Source organism: Delphinapterus leucas, chromosome 10 (assembly GCF_059928025.1).
Source record: "Delphinapterus leucas isolate spDelLeu-1000000601 "Yukka" chromosome 10, BTC_Dleu_Yukka2, whole genome shotgun sequence".
In the NCBI taxonomy this organism is placed as follows: domain Eukaryota; kingdom Metazoa; phylum Chordata; class Mammalia; order Artiodactyla; family Monodontidae; genus Delphinapterus; species Delphinapterus leucas.
The window spans coordinates 100181243-100207944 of record NC_143138.1 but is presented as its reverse complement, the minus strand read 5'-3'; the positions used below and the strand labels follow the sequence as shown (position 1 = coordinate 100207944).

The following is a 26702-nucleotide window of genomic DNA, read 5'->3' as shown; positions in this document are numbered from 1 at the left end:
GGACCTGATTTCTACAAAACTCAAATTACGGAGTAATTGTCTCTAAGCATCATGATTTTTACAGCGAGCAGATATAAATATTATGGCACTTTGCTTGGTAGCACTTTGATGAGATGGAGGAATTGTAGGAATGAACCAGTTTGCCAAAAAGCCTCATAAATGAACACTGCCAGATAAGAAAACCTGTTTAACTTTGTTTAATCCAACATTTACATAATCTGCTTAGTCTCCTAATGCCAGATAATAACCCAAGAAATACAACGGGAAACACATATACATTCAAAGAAATGGAAATGAAATACCTTAATATTCTGCATCAAGGTATTACCAGTGGCTGCCACTGGGTGGCAGCATTGTGAGTAATCTCCACACTTTTCTTTCATCTGAATTTTCTGATTTTCTTTTTCTTTTTTTTTTAAACAAAAACAGGTACTATCTAATTTTTTTAAATGTTGTTAATTAAGTAGTGTAAGAAAGTTTTCACTGAGTGTAAAATGAGAGAGAAACTGTTACATATACATACATTTTAAATGTTTTTTTCTCATCAAAAAGTAAGTCATGTTCACTGTAGAAAACGTAGATATTGTCACGTATTTGTGAATTAATTCCCCCAAGTAATGAATTCCCCGCCCCACCTCCCCCCTCCCGAGACACCAGAGGTACTTGGTAATTACACGGCCGGAGTCTCATTTCATGCCGTTCTTGGTTTGCCTTCTGTACCCTTGGTGCTGGCCTCTCTGGTCACTTGCAGACACTGGCTCCTGTTTGCACATTAGCCTAAAGACAGTTCAGCATACTGAGTGTTTATTGCCATGAGCTGAGTGCCCCCTTCAGGTGTTTGTGTCCTGGGGCTGATCTGGAGGGTGGAAGTGTACAGAGTGGGGACTCCTGCCTCCCCTTGAGGGGAAGAAGGTAACAGGCTAGGAGAGAAGTCACTGGGAATAGAGTAGGCGCCAAGAACCAGAGGGTGGGGACTTCCCTGGTGGTTCAGTGGGAAACACTCCGCGTTCCCAATGCAGGGGGCCCGGGTTCGATCCCTGGTTGGGGAACTAGATCCCTCATGTATGCCACAGCTAAGAGTCTGCATGCCACAACTAAAGTTCCTGCGTGCCACGACTAAGACCCAGCGCAGCCTAAGTAAATAAATATTTAAAAAAAAAAAAAAAAAAGAACCAGAGTGTGAATGAGGTGGGAGGGCCACCCAGGCCAGATTAAAGGGAAGGCTGCACCTCAGGGCGGGTATAGGGCTCGATTCACCCTAGGCAGCCCAGACAGGAGCTCCACACTGGGGTCAGGGGCCAGGGCCCCCATGGTACAACCCAGCTTGGCTTCCACAAGCTCAGGGCCTGGTGGGGCTGGAGCCACGTGGCTAAGTATCCTCACCTGCATCTGGATAGGAATGAACAGGCACAGATTGCAAACTGGTGGCCTGTGTGTACAGATGTATATTATCTGGCTCACAGAGTATCTTTATTATTATTATTTTCTTAATATATTTCATCACGTCTACAACTAACAGTTTTTCACATCTGGAGATCTGTGAAATCAGGGTGCCTCTTAAAATCACTGGCAACTTGCAGTTATAATTGGCAGTAGTTTTCCTTCCATAAAATGACGTCATTCTCACAAACCATGATATATTTGCTTCGATGGAATATGAATTGCCAGCTTTTTTTATAGTCAAGAAGTTTATTTAAAAACCTGGATTTCTGGCTTCTCATGGAAAATTAGAAGACCTGTAACATGGGGCAGGCATTGCTGCGGCAGCTTTCGGGGACTGTGGGGTGGTGCCTGCCCCTTTAGATGAAAGAGGAACCCTCCAGTTTGCTCCAGTGCCCCCTGCAGATCAATGGGAAGTCTCTCTGCAGTGTAACTTCTCCCCACCCAGAGGATATGAATATGCAGTCACTGATTTCCCTTCTGTGCAGGTGCCCCCGGGGAGGTGGTGCCGTCTGAGGAATCAGGTGAGTGTCTTTTAGGGGAGAGGGGTCGTTGGTACTGGTGTTGAACGAGGTCTGGGCACCGTCTTTCCCCCAAAAGAGGCAGGTGCTATCAGGTGCACGGCTGTGAGAGATGGGACTCCAAGTCTCCTTGGGGCCTGGGGCTCTGACCTGGGCTCAGCAAGCAGGCGGGGCTGGCTGTAGCATGAGACAGGGGGCCAGTGGGGTTAGAAAGGGGGTCCAGGCAAGAACAAAGGGATTATTAATAACAATCTATAGATAGAAAGATCCCCTGGGGGCTGGAGAATTCAACAGGGGCGTTTTCAGAAGTCACCTGTGGCACTCGTTAAGGCCCCAAGCTGGCCTGGGCACTAATGTTGAGTTTCTAATTTCCAGGACTCCGAAGGAGAGGCTCTAATCCAGAGAGTGGTAAATATGCAAGCTCCGAGAGGGGAGTGGGAGGCGGCCTGGATTCCAGGGGCTGGGACAGGACCACAGGCAGCCTGGGGGGGAGGGAGATCAGTCCCAGCAGCAATGCCGTCACCAGCCAGAGTGTCACCGTGATCCAGGAAAGGGGCCTCCGGGCTCAGGGGACATGGAACAGAACAGACACAGGCCTGTGGAGGAGGAGGGCATCAGTGGAGGTCCAAGGACAGCCACCCCACCTTCAAGCTTTGCCCTGACCGGTCCTGCAGTGAGTGCCCTCTGATCCAGGAAATAGAACCTGGGAGAGCCATTCTCAGTGAGGCAGGGGAGCGAGAATCCCACCAGCTATACTGTGTCAGAGTTAAACCCTCATCTCTCTCTTGTTCCCAAGGAGAAGTGGAGCCCTCTCAGTTAAGAACACTAAATATAAAGAAGGATGGTAAGGAACTTGGGGTTCCAGGGCTGCTGCTTTTGTCTGGTCCAGATTTCTCTGGGTAGAAAGTCAGCTGGTGGCCTGGAACGACAGTAATCATGGCCCGTCTCTGCTGCGGGCCCTGCGGTTTGCAAAATCCTCAGCTTAGAATCACCTTGAGAAGGTGGTACAATGATTCCTGTTTTGCAGATATAGAAACTGAGGCTCAAGGACGGAGAGTGGTCTTACAGCTAGTGAGTGACACGACTTGGGCTTGGATCCTGGTCCTGTGCTCTTTCTGCTGTACGCCGAGTCACTAGCATGATAAACGCCCTCCAGACCTTATGGCCATAATGGGGAGCTGGGAACAGGCTGGGCCGAGGAAGCTGTGAGGTTAGATTAGACTGGACTCTAGGGAAGGAGTGATGAGAACCGGAGGGACTGCCTCGACTCCAGGCCTGGAATCATGGGGGCTTCAGGGAGGAGGGTAAGGGTGGGAAAGGAGGCCATGTTTTTTGGGGGGGTTTTGGGGGTTTTTTTTGGCCACATTGCGAGGCATGTGGAATCTTCTTAGTTCACTGACCAGGGATTGAACTCGGGTCCCAGTAGTGAAAGCCTGGAATCCTAACCACTATGCCACCAGGGAACTCCCGAGACCATAGTTTTTGTTTTGTTTTGTTTTTTATATATAAATGTATTTATTTATTTTTGGTTGCATTGGGTATACGTGTGCAGGCTTTCTCTAATTGTGGCGAGAGGGGGCTCCTCTTCGTTGCGGTGCGTGGGCTTCTCATTGCAGTGGCTTCTCTTGTTCCAGGGCACGGGCTCTAGAGTGCAGGCTCAGTAGTTGCGGTGCGCGGGCTTAGCTGCCCCGCGGCATGTGGGATCTTAGTTCCCCGACCAGGGATCGAACCCACGTCCCCTGCATTGGCAGGCGGATTCTTTACCACGGGACCACCAGGGAAGCCCTCTAGAAATATTTTGAGTTGTTCAAAAGCCCGCCTTTAGGGAGTGGGAGACCTGTGTCTGAGCCCCTGGCTCTGCCTCCATCAAGCTACATGAACTGGGACGTGCTGTCGAGCTGTCCCGGGCTATGAAGTGAGCCTCATCCCACTAAAACCGAGATTCCCAAAGCGCAGGCCATGTCCAGGTTGCTTCAGGACATGGCATTATACCCCCAAGTGAGAAGGTGACTGCCCTTTCCCCTCTCTTTCTCTGCTTGGAGCCCCTGGGCCTTTAGTGCCACCCTGACCCTTGCTCACTGCCCTCCGGACACAGAGATCAGGACTGTGCGCAGAGCCGTCTGCAGGCAGCGGCGGGCAGACCTTCACCGTCTTGCTTTATGGGCCTTGTGTTTGTTCTTAAGACATGGGATCCTAGTTTTCCACTTAGTGTTGTGACATGAAGTTTCCTTTTCAAGTAAATCTATTTAAGGAAAAATAAGAATCTGCTTAAAGAAAAACTTTAAGTAAATAGTACAGGTGGTCCTTGGGTAGCAAGAAATTGTGAAGGTCATAAGCAGTGCTACGTAGAAAGGGCAAAACCCACAAAGGTGGTGTGTGGATGGCTGAAATCAGAAAAAACAGACAAGGGTGATCCCCTAGGTCCCTCTTGGCTCCAATACACCTTGGAGTCCTTATCCTGGCCTGATCTCTTCAGCCCCCAAAACTTCTAGTTCCCTAAAACTTGAAGTTCTCTTCCCAGAAATTCACTTACCCTGCGCTCACCTGGTTGAACCCTTCACTGTACCGGGTCTGTGCCTTGGTCCCACCTTCTTACCTGTCTCATGGCACGTGAATGTGCGCACGCACGCGCGCGTGCACACACACACACAAAATCTTCCCTTTCATCCAACTCCTACTGCCTTGGCTATCTTTAAGGCTTACCTCAAACTCTCTTTCTTCCATTAATCCCTGTCCCAGATATGGTGAGTCCTGAATGCTTATGACATCTTACAACTGCATCCAATTCCACAGTGTGGGTACCTTATAATGTATTTACCATTCCCCACTTGATAGATGTTTAGGTTATTTCTAATTTTTTGCTCTTTCAAACTAAGCTGCCCTACCCATCCAGCCCTCTGTTTGGTCTTACATTTCTCTGCAGTCTCTCTCTTTCTAAAAACACTTGTATTTTCTAAGTATTTACTCATAAGAAAATGGGGGAAAGATCAGGGAGAAATTCTCTGCTAGGAATTCATTTTGCATTCCTGAAGATTTGGGTGAGGAAAGAGTTTTCACCCCCACTCTGTCACATCTCTGAACAGACCTAAGCCTGATGCTTTCTTAAACGTTAAGTCTAGTTCTGCATGACGTCTTTTTTTCCCCTAAAGGACAAATTGATTTCAGAGCCAAGAATGTTCTAGAAATAATCTTTTGATTTCCCCCCCGAAAAAAAATAACAAAAACAAAACCAGAAATACCCTCCTCACTTCTGTTCACTTGCCTTCCACATGCCACCTGACAGCAGTGATATGTAGTCTCACTCTGCCTTTTACCATTTACAAAGGACTTTCCCCTCCAAGACCCCCATCCATCCCTCCGTCAGTGCGGTAGAGGTTGCTCTCCTTGATTTATCAATGAGAACGCTGAGGCTCAAGGGAGTCAGGACACTTGTCCAAAGTTCACAGCACATCAGTGGCCAAACTGGACTAAAGTAGGACACATTCCCAGCAGCCTTGGCCACTCAGAGAGCCTGCCTCGTTCCAGGGAACCGTCTCTGAATTGTCCTCTCTTTCTTCTTTTTCTTTCTTTTAAAAACCTTTTTGGCATCTTCCCTATCACAGCCCTCTGCCTGGGTCAAGGCCCCTGTGTTCTCTCCCCTGATGACTCCTGCGCCTGGCAAAGGGCAGGAGGTCCTCCTTCACAAACCATCCCTGAATTCCTGCCTAGGGCATGGGCCCTGCCTCCCAGCTGCTTTCTCTACCTCCATTAACTACTAGGAAGAGCCTGCAATGCTGCTTCTGGGCACCAGGCCCACGGAAATGCACACACAAGGGCACAGACACATTCATGTGCGGTGATGTTTGGTGCAGAAAATCAGTCCCTTCTAGCTTCCTCAATGGGAGACTAGTTACATAAATTAGGGTAAGTTTATGCCATGGAACACTATGCAGCCATCAGAAAGAACAGGGCAGGGACTTCCCTGGTGGCGCAGTGGTTAAGAATCCACCTGCCAATGCAGGGGACACAGGTTCGAGCCCGGCCTGGGAAGATCCCACATGGCGCGGAGCAAGTAAGCCCGTGTGCCACAACTACTGAGCCTGCGCTCTAGAGCCCACGAGCCACAACTACTGAGCCCGCACACCTAGAGCCCGTGCTCCACAACAAGAGAAGCCACCGCAATGAGAAGCCCGCACACCATAACGAAGAGTAGCCCCCGCTCGCCGCAACTAGAGAAAGCCCGCACGCAGCAACGAAGACCCAACGCAGCCAAAAATAAATACATAAATAAATTTATATATATATAAAAAAGAACAGGGCAGATCTGTATATGCTCGGAGATAGAAAGGATGGCCCCAATCTATCAAAGAGAGGAAAACAAACCATAGAGCAGCAGGTACACAAACCGATCCTGCTTTTGTTTTTTTTGAATGTGCATGTATATACTTGGAAAAGTTTTTGTCAATCACTGCTTGCTTTTAAGGAGTTGGATTAGGAAGGGAGAATGGAGCAATGGGAAAGTTTTAAACTAGGCACGTGCATTTTTTACAATTGTATTTAGCATCATTCGACAAATAAGGCGTCGGACACCTCTGCATGCCCGGCGCCGCTTTAGATGATGGGCAAAATCCCCAACCACCATCCTACAGAGTGGGTCAGAGAATAAACACAGCAGTGAAAATCCAGCAAGCTGAGTGGTGATAAGTGTTAGAAAAATAATAAAGTGAGGTGAGGGCTGAAACGGGTGGGGCTTGGGGTGCTGTTTTAGTTGGGCTGGTCAGGAGCAGCTTCTCTGAATAAAGCTCCCTTTGAGCAGAGACAGGAATATTTTAGTTAATTAAAAAGAGAGAAAGAAGCAAACAGTAATCTTCACCTCTGCCTTTACAGATGAGTTTTTCCATTTCATCCTCCTCTGCTTTGCCATTGGGGCCTTGCTGGTGTGTTATCACTATTATAAAGGTGAGTGTGTGGGGGGTGAGGACAGGGGGCAGAGGTCCAGACTTGCAGGATGACCATTCTCTCCCCCGCTGCCCCTGCAGACTGGTTCATGTCCCTTGGGGTCGGGCTGCTTACCTTCGCCTCCTTGGAGACCGTTGGCATCTACTTTGGCCTGGGTAAGACCCTCGCACACTGTCTCTGGGAGGGCAGCAGCTGGGCTGGCCGCAGGGGCTCGCCAAGGGCTGGAAAGCCACGACCTAAACTTTTTATAAAGATTTCTTTATGCTCGTGTTTGCTTCCTGACCGCTTTCAAGGTCAATGTGAGGTCGTTGGCAAAACCCCATGGAAAAAATGGGCAGCTCCATAAAAATACAACAAAGACAGTTTAAAGTGGCAAACAAACAGAATTAGCCAGATACTGAAAACAAGGCAGTTAATGGAGTGAGGTACTGAATTCTCTGAGCTTCCTGGCATTGTTATTGCTGCTCATGGTTGTTTTTAATAATAAGTACTCAATACCATTATCTAAGCTTAACCTGCAGCCTGAAATTCCACCATCAGAGCTTTGTTTTTACGGGTTAGACCTTTGTTCAAGGGCAGGCAGGGGGAGGTCTGACCCCGGATCCTTCGAGGGGACACAGAGCTCCATCACCTTTCTCTCCTCCGTTCTTGACAGTGTACCGGATCCACAGCATCCTGCATGGCTTCATTCCCCTCTTTCAGAAGTTTAGGCTGATAGGTAACTTTTACATTCTTCTATGTTCACTTTCTCTCCCTGCCAGGGTCTTCTGTTGCAAATGAGGCTTAGCATACTGGAAAGAGCACAGGGCCTGGAGTCATGGGCTTGGGTTCAAGTCCTGCCTCCTTCAATTTAGCATTTCTGGGGCTCTAGAGCCTCTTTTAGCCTCAGTTTCCTCAACTGGAAAATGGGTGTAATAATACCTACAGCACAAAGGTGTTGTGAAAATCAAGTGAGGAATGGATGTAAAAGTCCTTAAGTCTGAACCATTGTAGGAAAGTGGAGGGGACGTGGTATTCCTCATTCTCTCATAGAACTTTGCATCTCTCCAAACAGTATCTTCTTTGTGATTTTATTTGCCCTGCTGGGGGTGAGAGGGGGTTTCAGTTATCTTACACTTGGCTGATGAGGAAACTCATTAGTCAGTTACGTTCATCAGAGAGGTAGAGTGACTTGCCCAGAGTCACACAGCTAGGGTGGCTGGGCAGGCTAAAGGAGATCCCCTTTCTTGACCAGCAGCTCTGTGTCTACCATTAAATCACAAAACTGAGAGACCAGGGGCTGTGTGCCTCCGTGTCATGAACTTTTGTCTCCTTTAATCCATCTCATGCATAAAGGGGAAATTTGTTGCAATGGCTGTGGGTCATGACTGCCTTATCCCAGCTATGAGGGGCATTTGGGCATCTGGGGTAATGGTGGGGAGGAGGCCTGGCTGCTTTCAGAATCTCATGCCATCCTGTGGGCTTTGCCTTCCAGGCTTCAGGAAGACCGACTGAGGCCAGTGCCAGGTGGGCAGCCAGGCCAGGCCCTGGTGTGACCACCACTGCATCCTTTCAGCCCACGAGGACAGAGCAGCGTCCTGGGAGACACGCTGGCGGGCCAAGCTAGAGCAATAAAGAGAGCACTTTGCCTTCCATGTGGTCTGAACATTGGCACCAGCTGGGCCAAGGTGTCCCTCGGGCAGTGTTGGCATGCAACCCAGCTGCCAGGATGGCAGGAGAGGGAGGGTGCGGGCCTGTGCCCTTCCCGGGGCCTGGATCAGCGGGAGGATCCTGGGACATCACTCCTCTCAGGAGACAGTGGGAGACCCCTCGGCCCTGCAAGGTGTAATTAGTCGGGGCTTGTGAATTCTTTCAAGTCCCCAGGCCATCCCGGGACAGACAGATGGTCCACTGCCCTGAGGCAGGGAAGTACCACGTCAGGCCCCTGGGGTGAACCCGATACAGGTGAGATTTGGGGGAACTAAATCCACAGCATCCAGGTCTTCCTATTACCTAGTGCCAGCCCTGCTGTCCTTGGACTCCATTAAGATTCAAATAAACATTCTCTTCCCTGGACTAAAAAGAGTCAGCTAAATATTCCTTTCAGTTTCTTGAGTGTGAGAATACATTTGAGGTCTTCTTTGACCCCATCTAGTCAGAGGGGGCACCTTGTCCTACTGGACAAAGTATAAAAGGGAATAAATGCAAAAAGCCCCTCGTTTTAGGTCCAAGACTTCAATTGCAGAGGTTTGGAATAGGAGGCAGGGTTTTGCAAACGTTCTTGTGAAAAAGATCTGGAGCTGTTAGGTATTCTCAGCTCAACAAATACCAAAGAAGTGAGATAAGAGCACAAAAAAGTCCATTGCAAACTCGGGTTGTGTTAGTGGAGGTATCGAGTCTAGACTGAAGGAGGTGATAGTAGGTTCTCTCTTGTACACAGCCAGACCACGCCAGTAGAATATGTTCTAGATTCATATATCAAGAGTGACAGTGACAAACTAGAGAATACACGGAAGAAGAAACTAGAGTGGGGATGTAAAGAATAATTGAAGAAGTGACAACTCTTTGACTTGCCGAAGAAAAAAATGGGGACCTTTACTGAGCTCGTGGACTCTGAAAGACACTTTCTCAAGTGTCTGTGATTGTCCACGTCCGTTATGTGGTTTAATTCTCGCAACAGCCTTGAGGTGTGTACATCATCCTATCATCCTCCTTTTGCAGATGGAGAAACAGAGACTCGAGGAGTTGTAGTAACTTGTCAAGTTCCCACAGCAAGTCAGTGACAGAGCTGTGAGTGGAAACCAAGCCTGTGTTCTGACAGAGCTTGGCTAGCGCAGTCTCCCACCCCAGGCAGAGCATCCCTGAGGCAGCTGCAGTTTATTCCCAGTATTTCCCAGATTTGGGAGTTCTCAGACTTACAGAATTGTTTTTTAATTTTTAAAAAATTTATTTTATTTATTTATTTTTGGCTGGCATTGGGTCTTCGTTGCTGTGCACGGGCTTTCTCTAGTTGCGGTGAGCGGGCTTCTCATTGCGGTGGCTTCCCTTGTTACCGAGCACGGGCTTTAGGCATGCGGGCTTCAATAGTTGTGGCACACGGGCTCAGTAGTTGTGGCTTGCGGGCCTAGTTGCTCCGCAGCATGTGGAATCTTCCCAGACCGGGGCTCGAACCAGTGTCCCCTGCATTGGTAGGCGGATTCTTAACCACTGCGCCACCAGGGGAGTCCCCCAGAATATTTTTATAAAGTGAGAAAAGGAGGGCTGCCAACTCCTTATCTTGCCAATTAAGGAAATAAAAATAGCAAAAAACATCAACTGTCAGCATCATTTTATAACAGAAAGGATAGTCCCGCATCAAAAAAGCAGGGAAATTGTCATCAGAAACAAAGTGGGGCTTAAAATGAAAAATGAAGCTTTATGGAAATCTCACTCTGTGTCCTTTGCCCTCAAGTCACTGTGGTCTGGTGAAAATTTTATCATTCGGAAACCGTGAGACTAAAGAACTCCTCAGGACTTTTACATTCTCTCATTTTGGGGGTTTTCCAACTCAGCTCCCACACCTCAAAGGATGAAAGGCTTGCTACCTCCCAAAGCACCTTGTACTGCAAGAATTTTTCTGCTCTGTGCTAAGACGCCTCTGTCAATGAAGCTTAAGGCCTTCTTTCAACAGAACAAATGACCCACGAGTAGGGAATGTTCCTGATAGTCATGGCTATGTTATCTCAACATTCGGCTCTCAGCTCAGCCCTGACAGCAGCACCGGGGGCCCAGCCCTCCAACTTTGTCCCTCGTTTTCAAGATTGTTTTGGCTGTTCTGGGTCCCTTGCATTTCCACACAAGTTTTAGGATCAGCTTGTCCACTTCTGCAGAGAAGCCGTTGGGAGCTCTGCTGGGATTGCACTGCACCTGAGTATCAGTGTGAAGAGAACTGTGCTTCTTCTTAGTGATGTATTACCTCCTTTTACATTTTGTTAGAAAAAAAATTGCCCCAAATCCCAGAACCAAAATCCACCACAGATGGTATTTTGGTGTGTTTCCTGTGAGTCTTTTTAGTGCATGAGGGCATTTATTTTTATTTTGGGCCCTTTTCTCTTTCATATATAATAAGCATTTTTCCGTTCCTACATACTCTCCCTAAGCATCATTTCCAGCCACTGGGTATTTCATGCTTTACGGAATAATCCGTCTATACTTAGAAGATAATATCCGCAGCTAACATCTGTTCAGTACTTGTTCTGTGCTGGATGTGGAGCCAAGCACTCTGCATACACCGTGTCGTTTCATCCTCATCACAACCCTGAGAGGTAGCACCTGTCCACGATCCCCATTGTACAGACAGGAAAACTAAGACACGGAAAGTTAGTTTCTGAGGTTTGGATTTCAAGCACTGGTGTATAACTTACTTTCCTCAAAAGGGAGCCTGGAGTGCACAGATAAGATATTTATCAAATGAACAAACAGCATGCAAGGTTTCACAATAGAAACATGAACTTGCTGACTTGAGGGCAGTGTGGTTAGCTTTCCCTGTCCCAGCCTCAGTTTCCTCATCTGTACAATGGGGATCACAGCAGCGCCCACCTCACAGTGTGTGGTGAGGGTTATGTGAGATGATTGCATTTCTGGCACAGAGTAGAGGTACTTGATTTGGGCAGAGGCACATATTAAGGCCCTCAGGGGCAGGCAGGCAAACTCAGCCTGGTGTAGAACAGTGTGGAGCAGGGAAGAGAGGGGGCCGAGGGAGCTGATACCTGACCTAAGGGTGACTGCCTGTGAAGACGTGAGTTCGAACTGCTGCTGGTATCCTTGGGCTTTCTGGGCCCAGGTGTCAAAGGAGGGGCTCAGGTGGGTCAGGTTGTAGGGGCCCCTCATGCGCTGGGAGAGAAAGACCCCCACCTCCAGATCTCAGTGGAGGGTCTGCCTGCCCTAGTGTGCTGCCTCCCTGGGGCCCCAGCCCCCAGCACTGCCCTTGGAACCCCTCACTGCTTCTCTGCCGAACTACAGCTCAAGGCCAGTACCAGTGGGGTCTGGTTACACCTCAGGCGTCAGGCAGATTCCTGGAGCCCCAGTCCAACAAGTGGTCTAAAAATAAAGCATTGAATCCTGAGTCCAGGAAGGCAGGGTTGCAAAGTGGGGCGGTGGAGCAGGGCTTGGATGGGCTGGGCTTCTATCCCTGGTTGTCCTGGACACTGGGCACTGGGTTTCTGCTGTGACCACAGCAGAGGAGGACACGGGTATGAGGGTATTTCGAGGCCATCCAAGCCAGCTTGCACTGGGAGGAAAAGAGGGAAGCCCAGCAGTGCTGTGGCAGTTGTCTCCTTCTCCTGACATGGCCCCAGGAATCCTCCGTCTACTCCAGAGGACCCAGGCAGGACCAGAGATGGAGCCAGGGGATGCTGCTGACTGAGCCTGGGAAGCTGGGGAAGGTACTTGACGTGGAGGCTAGGCTTTGCGAGGAAGATGTAGGGAAGGGCTTTGCAGGCAGAGGGCCCAAGGTGGGCAAAGGCATGGAGGAGTGAAAGGACAGCATGTCTGGGGGGCAACAGGTATCAGTCCAGCATGGCTGGGTAGGAGTGAGGATTAGTGGGCAAGATACCACACAGGGCAAATGGCCTGCTTCCCCCTGGAGAACCTTGAGAGCTGGGGTAAGGAGCTGGGCTTTAGCCTGAGGACAGTGGGGAGCGATGGAAGGTGTTTGAGCAGAGGAGTGGCATGGTGAGATTGCATTTTAGAAAGATCACTCTGGTGGCCCTGTGGGGGCCATGCGAATGAGCATGACCTCCAACTACGGGGAAGATAATGGACCAAGGGCTGCTGCGCTCTGTGTGTGCCCCGAGGCCATGCTTCCCGTGGGATGCTCTTTGCCGTTGACTCAGGAGACATACTAAGCAGGCCCTTTCCTGGGAGACACAGGACTCCCCTGACAGTTGACTTCAGCTTGAGGACTCCCTGACGCCTGCCGAACTCTCCTTAGCATGTCCAGCAGACAAAACCCTTCCACCTGACCCTCCTTCCCTGTCTTCTTCCCCTGGGGCTAGATTTGCATCATCCCCGCCTTCCCCTCCCTCCCTTTTTCTCTCCCATAGGTGTTTTCCCTAAGGACATCCTTCCATATTTCACCTCATCCTGTGCTAGCTTCTCAGAGGGCCCAGACTAATGGGATGAGACTAGAGGGGCGATAGGAGCAGAGAGGAAGGGCAAATTTGGAGACACGAAGGTCTAATCCACTGTATGGCTGGAAGTGTGCGCCCACCGCAGCCCCCTGGCCTTTCCCCATGGCTGCCGTTCTCAGCATGCAGCATGGTAGTCCTCTATGTCCATACTGGTCTTCTCAACTAGGCTCTGAGTTCGTTCGATAAATAAATGAATGAATGATTAAGCAAGTGAATGAATGAATGAAGTGAAGGGAAAAAAGGAGTCTAGGATGATCCGGAGCTCCAGCTGGGGTCACTTGGTTGTAGCCAGTATTTGGTATTTGCCCGGTGTTTTTTCTGCCACTGCAATTTTCCTTTGAAGACTAAACCTCTTTTGTGCATCAGAGGAGACTATCAAGAGTGAAAAGACAACCCCCGTAGGACAGAAAGTTATTGCAAGTCATCTGATAAGGGTTTAACATCCAGACTATATATATATGTATATAAAACTCCTACAACTCAACAACAAAATAAACCACCCAATTCAAAAATGAGAGAAAAAAAAGCAACGGAATTGAATGGACATTTCTCCAAAGAAGATGTTTTTAAAATAGCCAGTAAGCACAAGAAGGCAGGTTTTCAGCGGATTGGATGAGGCCTACTCACATTAGGGAGGGCAATCTGCTTTGCTCAGTATCATTTGTCATTAGGGAAACAAAAATCAAAACAAACAATGAGATACCACTTCACACCCATTATAATGGCTATTATGTTAAAAAAAAAAAAAAAAAGGAAAATAACAAGTCTTGGTGAGGCTGTGGAGAAATTGAAACACTTGTGTCCTGCTGGTGGGAATATAAAAAAAAATGGTGCAACCACCCTGGAAAACAGTTTATCAGTTTCTCGAAAAGTTAAACATAGAACCCAGCAATTCCACTCCTAGATATATACTCAAAAGAATTGAAAACAGGGACTCAAACAGGTATTTACACACCCATGTTCACAGCACATTATTCACAGCAGCTAAAATGGGGAAGCAACTCAGGTGTCCATCAACGGATGAGTGAATGGATAAACAAAATGTGCTCTACGCACACAACGGAATATTGTTCAGCCATAAAAAGGAATGAAATTCTGACACCTGCTACAACATGGATGGGCCTTAAGGACACTATGTCAAGTGAAATAAACCAGTCATAAAAGGACAAATATTGTATGAGATACGAGATCCACTTATATGAGATACTGGAATAGGCAAATTCACAGAGACAAAAAGTATCACGGAAGTTACCAGAGATGGGCAGAGTGAGAGAGGCGGTTTTTGCATGATGGGTACAGAGTTTGTTTAGAGCGATGAGAAAGTTCTGGAAATGGATAGTGGTGATGATTATAAGACACTGTGAATTTAGAAATGCCACTGAATTATATACGTAAAAATGGTTAAAAGGTAAATTTTATCTAATGTGTATTTTACCACCAAAAAACCCCCCACAGAAACCTGCACCTAATGGATTCTGGGAGGGTCAACCGCACACTTGCTCTGGCGGTGGGTACCGAGGGGCTTTAGCCAGTCGGCACATCCTAGTCCCTGATTCAGGGCTGGGCATGTGGCAGGGGCACTGGTTGTCCCCCAGCATCTTTTCTTACTTTTTCCCTTTCTGGGTCTCTCTGACACAGCCACAGAGGTTGTAAACCAACTAATCCAGGCTCAGCACTCAACAGAACCCGGTCACAAGGTGACGAGTCTCCCCACATGGACCCCAACCATCTCTCCCCTCCTTTTGCACATGTGCTGCTTCCGCCATCGGGGGGTGGGGCGGGGCGGGGCGGGGGGGGGGTCTGTTTCCTCAACCCCTGACTCTCAGATGGAATTGTGACTTACCTTGACCAATGGAATGGAGCAGAAGTGACATGTGACTAACCCAGGCCAAACCTTTAAGAGGCCTGGCAGCTTCTGCTTTTCCTAGTGGAATTCAGGCTCCGTGTAAGAAATCTGACTGTCCTAAGCCCTCCTGCAGTGAGAAAGCCCAAGCTGGCCATTGGGAGAGGCCAGGCAGAGAGAGGCAGAGAGAGACTGGCAAAGTGCAGGAACTACAGATTTCTGCTACAAACACAAACAACCCAAAAGAAAATGGATACAAAATTTAATGACACTCCAAATAAGAGGAAATCCAACTGGGCAGTAAACATAGGGAAATGTGCTTGATCTGATTAATTACCAGGAAATACAAATTAAAATGACAATGAGATACCACTACACGTTCACCGGATTGGAAAAATTCGTGTCTGCCAATATCAACTGTAGCCCCATGGAGCACTGGGAACGAACATCCGATGCCAGGTGGGAACATTTATTTGTTCAATCACTTCAGAAAATCGTTTGGCATTATCTAGTAAAGTCAGAGATACACATTCTGTTGCTGGGCAATTTCACTCTGAGACAGCAGCACTGTTCAAAATAGTCCCAAACTAGAAACAGCCCAACGTCCATCAACAGGAGAATAAACTGTAGCACAGTCACATACTGGAAAGTTACCCAGCAATGAGAATGAATGCACTCCACCTGTACACAACAACACAGATGGAACTTATAATATTGAGTAAAACCATGCGGTTTTATTTATATAAAGTCCGCAGGCAAACCCAGAGCTATATTGTTTAGGGCACATGTACAGGTAATCAAACCATGAAGGAAAGCGAAAAAGGGGTTCCCGAAGCATTGGGAGAGGTTTATCTGTAGAGAGAGGAGTGTGATGGGGGAAGGGTGTTTGAATGTGTCCCAGGTGCTGGCAATGCTGTTTCTTTACCTAGGTGGTGGCTACCCGGGGTTTACTTAATAACTATTTTTCAAGATGTGAATATATCTTGGATACTTTTCTGCATATTATATTGCACAATAAAAATGACTGAAATCAAGTATTAAAAACAAAAAATCTTTGTTCTTCGCTCAACTGAAAGTGCTATTACAGGGCATGGACGCAAGAGGGGGCTCTAACTGGTGAGCCGCGGGAAAGCGAGGTTTCCTGGCAACGGAGAAAGACATTGAGCAGGTCGATTCTTGAGAGGGGGTCAGCAGTGTGTTCTGGCTCCTGTACATGCCAGGTGGGCCCGAGGTCCGCTTCTGACACATGAAGCGTCTCTGTTGGTTCTGAGAGCGTCCTTGACCTTTCCTGATGAGAAGTGCTCTTCTTCCAAAGGCAAGAGAGGGTCGGCAGAGCCCGGGAGGCTGCGCCCTCGCATCGCGGAGCTCTTTGCCTGCTAGAGTCAGGTAGTGATATCCGAGGGCCTGGACTGAGGGACCTTCTCCAGAAAACTCCAAACACGGTCGTAGTGTTTCTAAGAAAAGAAAAGAAAAGAAAAGGGAAGGGAAGGGAAGGGGAGGGGAGGGGAGGGGAGGGAAGAAAAGAAAAGAAAGAAAAGAAAAGAAAAGAAAAAAAAAACAGAACAAAATACCAAACTGAAAAAAGTAAGAAGGGGCTTTGCCCACAGCCTTCGAAGGCACCACATCACAAAAAAAGACGGCTTTTCAAGATTTGGGTTGTGATTGGAGGTTTTCTGGATTGTTGACAAAACACAGTTGTTGGTTGTTGTTGTTTTTTTTTTCAGAACGTTTTAAAATAAATTAGTAGATAGGTACATTTGAAGCTAAGTGGGGGTGGGTGATAGTAACACCTACACACAGAATGCATTGTTAATAAGAGCTTTCCCATACTTTGTCTCACTTGATTTCACAGTCACTCTGGTATCACTCCATTTTGTAGATGAAGAAACTGGAGCCCAAAGATGTTAAATGGTGAGAAGTCCAGAACTTTCCTCCCAACCCAGTTTACAAAAGAATAAATATTTACTAGTTTATTTTTCAAGGGGAGAGGCTGTTAATTGTCTCTAATAATGTAAGTAAAATTAAAACAGCAGGAAGGTAACTTATTTTCTCCATTAAATTAGCAAAACTATTTTAAATCATAATCCCTCACCCTGGGGAGGCTGTTTGGAAACTGGCAGTCTTTCTAATACTTAGTTGCAGTGGAAACCAGTGGCCACTCTTTGGAAGAGCAGCCTGGCAACACATAGCAGGAGCCATAAAAATGTTTCTGCCTTTCGATCCAGCAGCCCCCCTTCTGAGAACCTATCTAAATAACATAATTTGAAATTTGGGAAAAGTGTATGTGCAAATATTGGTGGCAGCATTATTTATGATGGCAAAAAATTGAAAACACAGGGGAAGAGTTAGGTGGCCAAGAGAACAATCATAATTAACACTAGTGCCTCCATTTTTTAAATGATTTTTTTTTTTTTTTTGTGGTACCCGGGCCTCTCACTGTTGTGGCCTCTCCCGTTGCGGAGCACAGGCTCCGGACACGCGGGCTCAGCGGCCATGGCTCACGGGCCCAGCCGCTCCGCGGCATGTGGGATCTTCCCGGACCGGGGCATGAACCCGTGTCCCCCGCATCGGCAGGTGGACTCCCAACCACTGCACCACCAGGAAAGCCCAGCATATATTCATTGAATGCTATTTTGTGCCAGGTATTTTAGGGACTCAAAGATGAACAAGACACAGCAATCCTATGAGCTAGAGACTATTACTATTCCCATTGTATAGATGAGGAAACTGAGACCCATGAGATGACTCGCCTATGAAGACACAGAGGGTAGTCGTACCTTGGGGCTGCTTCATCATTTGCACAAAAGAGTCACTGTCGGCTCTAGGCAGCCTCATGCTTCATTGTTCCTCATGGAAGGGAATATTTTAATTTGGGGTGGCAACTCTTTTTCTTTTTCTTTTTTTTTTCTTTCCATCATGCCCTGGAAAAATCAAATGAGGAAACATCCTGGCATACAGCTTAGGAAATATAGCTCATCCAAAAGCTGCCAGGAATAAAAGCTAACAAAACTTTCTCAACTGAGTTTGATTTTCTACTCTTAAGAAATTAGGTAGAATTTGCCCCCTCTGATTCCAAAATTAGACTTGTTAGGAAAACTAACAAAAAGCATGATGGATGTGTTTGGACATGTAGCAATTCAGTGAGATCTTGTTTTTCACTTTCCTAAATGAACTCTATTTACAGCTGTTGATTGGGTAGCTTAGTGGTTAAGTGCAAATGCTTTGGTTTGACAAAGCAGGAAGTTTTATAATAAGTAAACTATTTTTTTTAACTCTTTAAGCTTCAGTTTCCTCATCTGCCGAATGGGTCTAAGAATACTTTCTTCAGAGATCTCTATGTAAGAGCCAAAGGATTCAGGGGTAGTGGTCACCATCTGTCCCCCCTTTTAATTCATGACTCTGACCCAGGCAAAAACCAGGTGGTTCCTGGAGGCTGACACTGAACTACTGCAAACCCAAGCACATAGTAGCCCCAACTGCAGTTGCTGTGTTGGATGTGGTAGCCTTGCTAAACATTAACATAGCTCCAAGTTCATGGTATCCAACCATTGATCTGGCTTATACATTCTTTTACATCCCTAACAGGAGAAAGGACCAGAAACTGTTCACTTTTATGTGGGGCAGACAACAGTACACATTTACTGTCCAGCTCAGCCTATGTTAACTCTCCTGCCCTCTGTCCTACTACAGTCAGAAGGGAGTGGACTACCTGGACATTCTGCAAAACAGCACATTGTTCCATTCTGTTGGTGAAATAGTGTGACGAGGACTCGAAGAACAAGACATGTTTCCAGAGGGTAGTAGATAAACCGTACAAGAATTCAAGCACTCTAGAAGATGGTTAGTTAACACTTCTAAGTTTCAGGGGCTCATCACATCAATAGTTTGGGGGGTTCCGTGGTCTGGAGCATGCTGGGATAACCTCTCCAAAGTAAAGGACATCTGATTGCATCTTGTACCTCTCACCGTCCAGAAGGAAGCCCAGCGTGCCGGTAGACCTCTGCAGGCTGGGGTTGGTGTACCTGATACTTGGGAATTTTATTTTTTTAATTTTATTTATTTTTGTCTGCATTGGGTCTTCGTTGCAGTGCGCGGGCTTCTCATTGCCGTAGCTTCTCTTGTTGCAGACCACAGGCTCTAGGCGCGTGGGCTCAGTAGTTGTGGCACACAGGCCTAGTAGTTCCACAGCATGTGGGATCTTCCCAGACCAGGGATCGAACCCGCATCCCCTGCATCGGCAGATGGATTCTTAACCACTGCCCACCAGGGAAGTCCTGATACTTGGAAATTTTGATCCAACCTATTTTCTGAGTGATGTGGAAGGCTGCCATCTCTGAGCAGGTCCCGGGCAGAAAAGAGCTCTGCAGAAGAGCCAGGCTGTCCTGCAAGCAGTTCTACCTCTTGGGCCATAGAACCTGGGAGAACCTATAGCGTTAGAGGGAAAAGGTGCCACATTTTTATGGCAAGCCCTGATGGGAATATCACAACCCAGATCCCTAGAGTTCTGGAGAAAGGCTGTTCACTCTACAGCAGAGAATTATCACCATTTGAGAAAGTTCTCCTGGGGTGGGCCCTGGCAGAGACGGTGCACCTGACCATGGAACATGAAGTGACCCTGCAGCCCAAACAGCCCCTCACAAGCTGGGATCTGTCAGACCTACCATGTCATGAGGTCAGGTGGGAGTGACAACAATCCAAAGTCAGATGGCACATCTCGGATGGGGCACAAGTAGGGCAGAGGGTACAAGTAAGCTGCCCAGGCAGATGGCCGAGACCCCCATGTCATCCACCAGCACTGCACCAACACACCTCCTTCATCTCACACCTGTGGCTGCATGGGACCCCCATGGCCACCTGATAAGGAGGGAAAGGGCCAAGCTTGATCCACAGATGGATCTGTTTGGTATGTGGGTAGAAGCTGAAAATAGAGGATGGCCACACTGCAGCCTCATTCCGAAGTGACCCTGAAAGACAATAAATAAGGTGGAATCTTCCCAATGGGCAGGGCTTTGGGCAGTGTATGTGGGCATCCACTCTGTGGACAAGAGAAGTGGTCTGAGGTAAGAATAAATACAGACCTCATGGGCAGTGGGGAAAGAAGGAAGGATAAATATTAGAAGACTGGGGACAAAGAGGCCTGGGAAAGAGGGATGTGTGTGAACCCACAGGGATGGACACAAAGTGTGAAGGTCTTTGCACCACATGTTGGTGTCCATGGAAAGCATTCATCATTGAAGAGGTACTAATCAATCAAGCAGAAAGAGTGATTCAGCTAGGTCAGCAGTCAGCTTCTGTCACTGGTCACCCCAGTTTTGGCACAATAGCCACATGAATGGAGGGTATGTGGCAGGGGTAGAAGCTCTGCATTCACTAAGAAGGATCTGGCTACTGCCACTTCTGAACGTCCACTTTTCCAGCAACAAGGATTAACATGGAGCTGCCAACATGGCACCACCCTTCAAGGAACCCAGCGGTCACTTGGTAGCATGTTGATTACATTGGACGTCTTCTACCAAGAAGCAATTTGTCTTGGGTGGGACTGACACATATTTTGGGTATGAGGTTACCTTTCCTGGTTACACGTTCTCGGCCAAGCTAGAGATTTGCAGAGTGTTTGATCCACCGCCATTTGGTCTCAGAAAACATCACCTTGGACCGAGGGACTCACTTTACAGCAAAGAAGGTGCAGCAGTAGACGTATGACCATGGGACCCACTGGACTTATCACACACCACATTGCCCAGGAACTGCTGATTTGGGGGAGGCTTTGGACTTATGAGGAATTTGGGGCTAAAACGTACATCCAAGCCAGTCAAACTGGGCCCCCAAAAGATAACAGGTTTTGGGTCTCTCCCCAACCCAGAAGTATTATCTCATTTCTACCCCACAGACCTGTAAGAAGGAGGTATTTTAGTTCTTAATACCCTCTGACTTGAATCCTTTCTCTCTTCCACACATGCAATAAATTCTTCCTGAAAGCTAATGTACCACCAGGCTCCCTTGAGGACCACTGGCCAAATGCTGCTTCCCACAGACTCCCTGGCCTGCCTGGAGGCTTTCTTTGTCAATACCTGGCAAGACTTCCAGCCCTGTTGGGCCAAAGGCTCTGTCATTCCTTCCCCTTGCAAACATCTGAGCAGACCAAGATGCTAGCTTTCTAGAGTCACAGGCAAGACATCCTGGTAGGAGGTAGGCTCACATTCAATTTCTCTTCTTCTCCCAGGAGGATTTTAGCTCTTTCCAATCCAGCTGTCTCTAGAAAACTCTATTCTGTGCCCCAAAGGCATGATCAGCAGAATGCTGAGGAATGATAAGGTTGCTCTCAGTAACAGCCACTTTCCTCTTGTCTCTTAACTGGATCTGGCTTTCCCGAGAGGTGGTGATGATGTTATCTTGGAGGCGCCGGCTGCACTCAGGCCGCCTTAGAGTGTGCTGTGTGGCCCCTGGCCTCTGGCTGAACTGACTTGTCTTCTGTGAAGACCATGTTCTCACAGGCAATAGGGGTGAGGGAAGCAGTCAGGAACCTGAAAACCTGCCCTTCCCCTTCATAATCCCCTCCGCACCCCCCCGCCCTGTTCTGTGGATGCTGTTGTGAAGTTTGTATATTAAAGAATTGTTGGGCTTCCCTGGTGGTGCAGTGGTTAAGAATCCACCTGCCAATGTAGGGGACACAGGTTCGAGCCCTGGCCTGGGAAGATCCCACAAACCGCGGAGCAACTAAGCCCATGCGCCACAACTACTGAGCCTGCACTCTAGAGCCCGTGAGCCACAACTACTGAAGCCCGCGGGCCTAGAGCCCGTGCTCCCCAACAAGAGAAGCCACCACAATGAGAAGGCCGTGCACCACAATGAAGAGTGGCCCCCACTCACTGCAGCTAAAGAAAGGCCATGCACAGAAACAAAGACCCAACGCAGCCAAAAATAAATAAATAAATTTATTTTAAAAAAAGAATTATATTAAAAATGTTTGATAGGGCTTCCCTGGTGGCGCAGTGGTTGAGAGTCCGCCTGCCGATGCAGGGGACACGGGTTCGTGCCCCAGTCCAGGAAGATCCCACGTGCCGCGAAGCGGCTGGGCCCGTGAGCCATGGCCGCTGAGCCTGCGCATCCGGAGCCTGTGCTCCACAATGGGAGAGGCCACAACAGTGAGAGGCCCGCGTACCGCAAAAAAAAAAAAGTTTGATAGGTCTAAAAAGGAAACACTTTAGCTAGAAAAAAGAGATGCAACTGAGGCACCAACTTGTGAAAAGATACTCTGTGTGGATGGAGCATCCTCTTCCACAATTCACCTTAAACCAAAACCGTGACTGGGTGCTGCCTACAGTACATAGAAGAAGCAGACCTAGGGATCAGCAGGTAGAAGTAAGAGTTACTCCTTTCCTCGTACTCCGAATGAGCCACTGGGAGAATGTGGGCTTCCCATCCTCACAGCTCTAGGCCTTGAGGTCTGGGTTCCCAGCAGGGGGATGCTTCCACCAGGATACACAAGAATCCCACTAAACTTTCAGCTATAGCGGCTACCTGATTGCTTCAGGCTCCTTGTGCCAAGAGACCAGCAAGCAAGAAGAGGAGTCACCTTCCTGGCGGGTGAATTGACTGTGACATCAGCAGGAGACAGGGCTGCTGTTACACACCAGGACAGAGACAAATACATTCGACACTCCAGGTGACCCTCTTGAGTGTTTCTTGGTTCTTCTTTGACCGATTTTGATGGTAAATAGACAGATGCAGCAGCCATAACTAAGACGAGCATGGTGACCAGGGTCTCAGACATCTCAGGGATGAAGGTCTGGGCTGTCTGGCCAGGTATGCCACCTTGACCAGCAGAGGAGCCAGCTGACGGTTAGGGGGTCTAGAACAGGTAGTAAGGAGGGAGATAATGACTATACCAGCTGGAGTGTGAGAGCTGTAGCTAATTCCGCTAACTGTAAGTTTCCCAGAAAAAGAGATGGATCAGAATCCTGGAGATGTTCTCAGATGGTGTTAACTTATGAAGCAGGAGATCCAGATGGTATGGAACTGTAGTGAATGCTGTGGTGTGCATCCTGATCTCCCGCGGGACTGAGGCACCAGCCATCAGGAGTCTTGCCTTTTAACGGATGGGACCGTCGTTTTTTTTTTTTAATTAAAAAAAATTTATTTATTTGTTTGTTTGTTTTGGCTGCTCTGGGTCTTAGTTGCGGCACATGGGATCTTCACTGCAGCATGCGGGCTCTTAGTTGCAGCGTGTGGGATCTAGTTCCCCAACCAGAGATCGAACCTGGGCCCTCTGCATTGGGAGTTTGGAGTCTTATGAATGGGGCTGCCTTGTCTACATTTAGGACCCCTGCTTGGGGGCAGCCCCAGCCAATGAGTAGCCTAATCAGGGGTACAAGGGCCTGACCCCAGACCATCAACTCAGGACAGTTCTGAAGGTCTAGCCCACTCCCTTGCAGGTGGTGTTCCTGAGAGTGCGCTCCAGTAAAGCTCCTGTGTGCAAACCTCCTCCTCAGACTCTGTGTCCCAGGGAACCTGGCCCAACACACTGTGCACATCCTCAACCACACTAGTTAGTATCAAACTGTCGCCAAGATGGTTGTACCAACTTACATTCCTACCAACAATGCCTGAGAGTTCCATTTGCTCAACATCCTTGCCAGATCCTGGTATTGTTAGGCTTTTTATTTATAGCCAGTCTGGTGGGTGTGAAATGGAATTTCATTGTGGTTTGAATTTACATTTCCCTGATGACTAAGGAGGTTGAGCACCTTTTCATGGGTTTACCGGCAATTTGGATTTTCACTTTTTGGGAACAGCCCCAGCTCCTTTGCCAGTTCTGGTTTCACAGACCCCCTCATTTAGTGCTACCTACTAAGGGAGGGAGTGCAGGACTAAGCCCAAGGCAGACTTAAATGGCTTTCCTGAAGGCCACAATCTCAATGGATCCTTCATCCTCCTTTGACTTGCCATCTGAGCTGTGTGAGATTCGGTGGACCATTCCCTCCTCCCATCACCTTCTGCTCTTGGCTTCCCTGACAGTGAACAAACCTAACGTTCTCTGCCTCTCTGGCTGCCCGCTCTCTATCCCCTCTGCAGGCTCGACCTCCTGCAAAGGCTTAACTGTGAATTGTTGGGTTCCTCAGGGAGTAGTCCTTGGCCCTATTTTCATCTTACTCTGACCTTCTCTCTCTTTTCCAAATCCCCTCTCCACCCTTCTCCACTCTGCTCTCTGTTTTTGGTTTTTTTTTGGCCGCGCCATGAGGCATGTGGGATCTTAGTTCCCCAACCAGGGATCAAACCTGCACCCCCTGCATTGTAAGTGCGGCGTCTTAACCTCTGGACTGCTGGGAAGTCCCCTCCACTTGGGTCTCTGCCTCAGGAAGCCGATTATATGGATACCTTGAGTGGGCTTGCTTGTTCTTTAATTTTGGATTGGGTTTTAGTTATTGCTGCATAACAAATTATGTCACAATTTAGAGGCTTAAAAAAGCCACCACTTTATTATCTCTCATGATTCTGTGGGTTGACTGGGATCATCTGGGGTCAGTTCTGCTCCACCTGACGTCACATAGGGGTAGTCCACTGGGGACTCAACTGGAACACCCAAGATGGTGCTCTCACGTCTAGCAGCTTGGTGGGGATGGCTAGAAGTCTGGCCTCAGCAGGACTGGGAAGCCTGAAACTCTGTCTCTTTCCAAGGCATTTCAGAGCCTCCCCATCTCCCTAAGGCCTTTCCCTCCCACAGTCCTTCTGGTACAAGGGAGCCAGACTTCTTATATAGCAGCTCAGGGTTCCTCAAACTGCAAAAGCTGAAACTGCCAGGTCCCCTTAATTCATGGGTCCCTAGTTGGCACTGCATCACTCTGCTGCCTCTGTTGGTTAAATAGGTCACTGGACCAGGCCAAATATAGCATGGGAAGGGACTGCACAAAGGCATGAACACCGGGCCGCATGATTCCTTTGGGACCGTCTTTGGAGACTAGCCACCACAGTCTCCTATCTCGTCCTCAAGCTCCCTCTCTTGTGCAGAATGAATGTTTTCCCCCACTTTCCATAACCCCCAAACTCTCATCCTATTTCAGGCCAGAAGTCTGGTTTCTCATCCAATTGTTGATGAGGCACTTGGGCAAGGCTCCTCTTGATCTGAAGACCTGTGGACCAGAGAGAAGTTATCTGCCCTCACGTACCCAACACATTAAAATGAGACAGGAGCTGCAGCACCACAATGTACACTCGCATCCAGAAGGGAAGACAGAGCAGTCACAGGTCCATCACAATTCTGAAATTCTTCTGGGTACAATTCTCCATGCTCCAGGGCTAGGGAATGTATGTTGATCGGGGCCCAGGTCTGCTCCCTGGGAATGGTTCTATTTGGCTCTTGGCCTCTGAGTCATCCTTGTTTTACTTAAGAAATGGTTCATGTTTGCCTGATTCCCATCCTTAGGCAGTTGAAAGTCACAGAGGCTACATTTTGTTTTATAATGTTTCTGTTCCTTTCTTAAAAAAATTTTTTTTTTTACCTTTTGACACCCTTCACCCATAAAAGTACATATAATGTGTGTATATGTACCTTATATGTTTATTTTTTTAATAAATTTATTTATTTATTTTTGGCTGCGTTGGGTTTTTTTGTTGCTGAGTGGGGGCTGCTCTTCTTTGCAGTGCGAGGGCTTCTCATTGCACTGGCTTGTCTTAGCTGTGGAGCACAGGCTCTAGGTGCGCAGGCTTCAGTAGTAGTTGTGGCTCGCGGGCTCTAGAGCACAGTCTCAGTAGTTGTGGCGCACAGGCTTAGTCGCTCCGCCGCATATGCGATCTTCCCTGACCAGGGCTCGAACCCGTGTCCCCTGCAATGGCAGGCGGATTCTTAACCACTGCACCACCAGGGAAGTCCCTGTATTTTTATTTTACATATACACAAACATACAATTGGCCCTCCACGTGCACATGTTCTGCATCTGCAGATTCAACCATCCACAAGCCGAAAATATTTGGAAAAAAAATTCCAGAATTTCCAAAAAGCAAAACTTGAATTTGCTGCACTCCAACCATTTTTTTTTTCCTGCAAAAAGCTTTATTGTTTCCATTTGCTCTGCGGTGTGGGAGAGGGCTCCAGGCTGGTTAAAAAGCTGCCTAGTGGCGGCAGGCAGAAGCCCGGGCACCAGGGGTTTGTCAGAGGGGTCATCAAAGTCCGCTGGGCTCCAGAGGCTTCTAGCCGTAGTGGAGGGTGATCCTTTCAAAGAGATACTCATCCAGCCCAACCTGGGAGCCGGCCAGCCTGCGGAGGTTAGTCAGGTGGTCGCCCTTCTTCCTGATGAGTTTCACCTCCTCATCCAGGAAGTGGCTCTCCAGGAACTCACAGAGATGGGGGGGTCAGAACTCAGAGAATGCAGATCCAAGAGGGCTCGGTTCAGCTTCTTCTCCAGGACTGTGGCGACTTCCACAGTGTTTAGGTTTTACCCCACTCATCTTGGGATGGCTTCTGTGTGTCCTGGAAGCGTGTGCGGCAGCCACGCCGGTTTTGCATCTGCAAGAGACCCTCTGCAGCCTCGCGTTTCTCCTGCACCAACTTGCCCAAGAAGTGGTCCACGCCCTCCAGAGCCACGTGGTCTCGGTGGAACTAGAAGCCCAGAGAGAGCTGGGTGTGGGAGGCGCGCAGGCGCGTGTTGACCGGGTGGTTGATTGTGGCCTCCACCACAGGGAAATAATCCTGAGGAATGTGGGAGCTCCGCTGATCCTCAATACGGAGAGAAACTCCGAATATGGTGTTGGTTGGTCCCTGAAGCCGAGGCTGGCTGAGAGGTTGGTGCCTAAGGTTGTGGCTGGGAAAAAAGT

At 48.3% G+C, this 26702-nt stretch overlaps 1 protein-coding gene across 17 annotated transcripts in view; it reads left to right on the top strand.

Annotated features, from left to right (window-relative positions):
• The window catches only part of TMEM40 (transmembrane protein 40), a 53912-nt gene extending 28476 nt beyond the window's left edge, over positions 1 to 25436 (top strand). For 6 of the 17 annotated variants that reach the window (XM_022562791.3, XM_022562794.3, XM_089919753.1 and 3 more), the window contains 7 exons: positions 1929 to 1964; positions 2337 to 2369; positions 2758 to 2805; positions 6828 to 6899; positions 6980 to 7054; positions 7555 to 7617; positions 8374 to 8533. In XM_022562791.3, coding sequence (XP_022418499.1) covers positions 1929 to 1964; positions 2337 to 2369; positions 2758 to 2805; positions 6828 to 6899; positions 6980 to 7054; positions 7555 to 7617; positions 8374 to 8393 — 347 coding nt within the window. In that variant the 3' untranslated portion in view covers positions 8394 to 8533. Of the gene's footprint in view, positions 1 to 1928; positions 1965 to 2336; positions 2370 to 2757; positions 2806 to 6827; positions 6900 to 6979; positions 7055 to 7554; positions 7618 to 8373; positions 8534 to 24952 lie in introns of those variants that run through there. The other 11 variants (XM_089919751.1, XM_022562792.3, XM_089919749.1 and 8 more) reach the window with 10 other exon arrangements.
• Positions 25437 to 26702: the final 1266 nt, after the last annotated feature.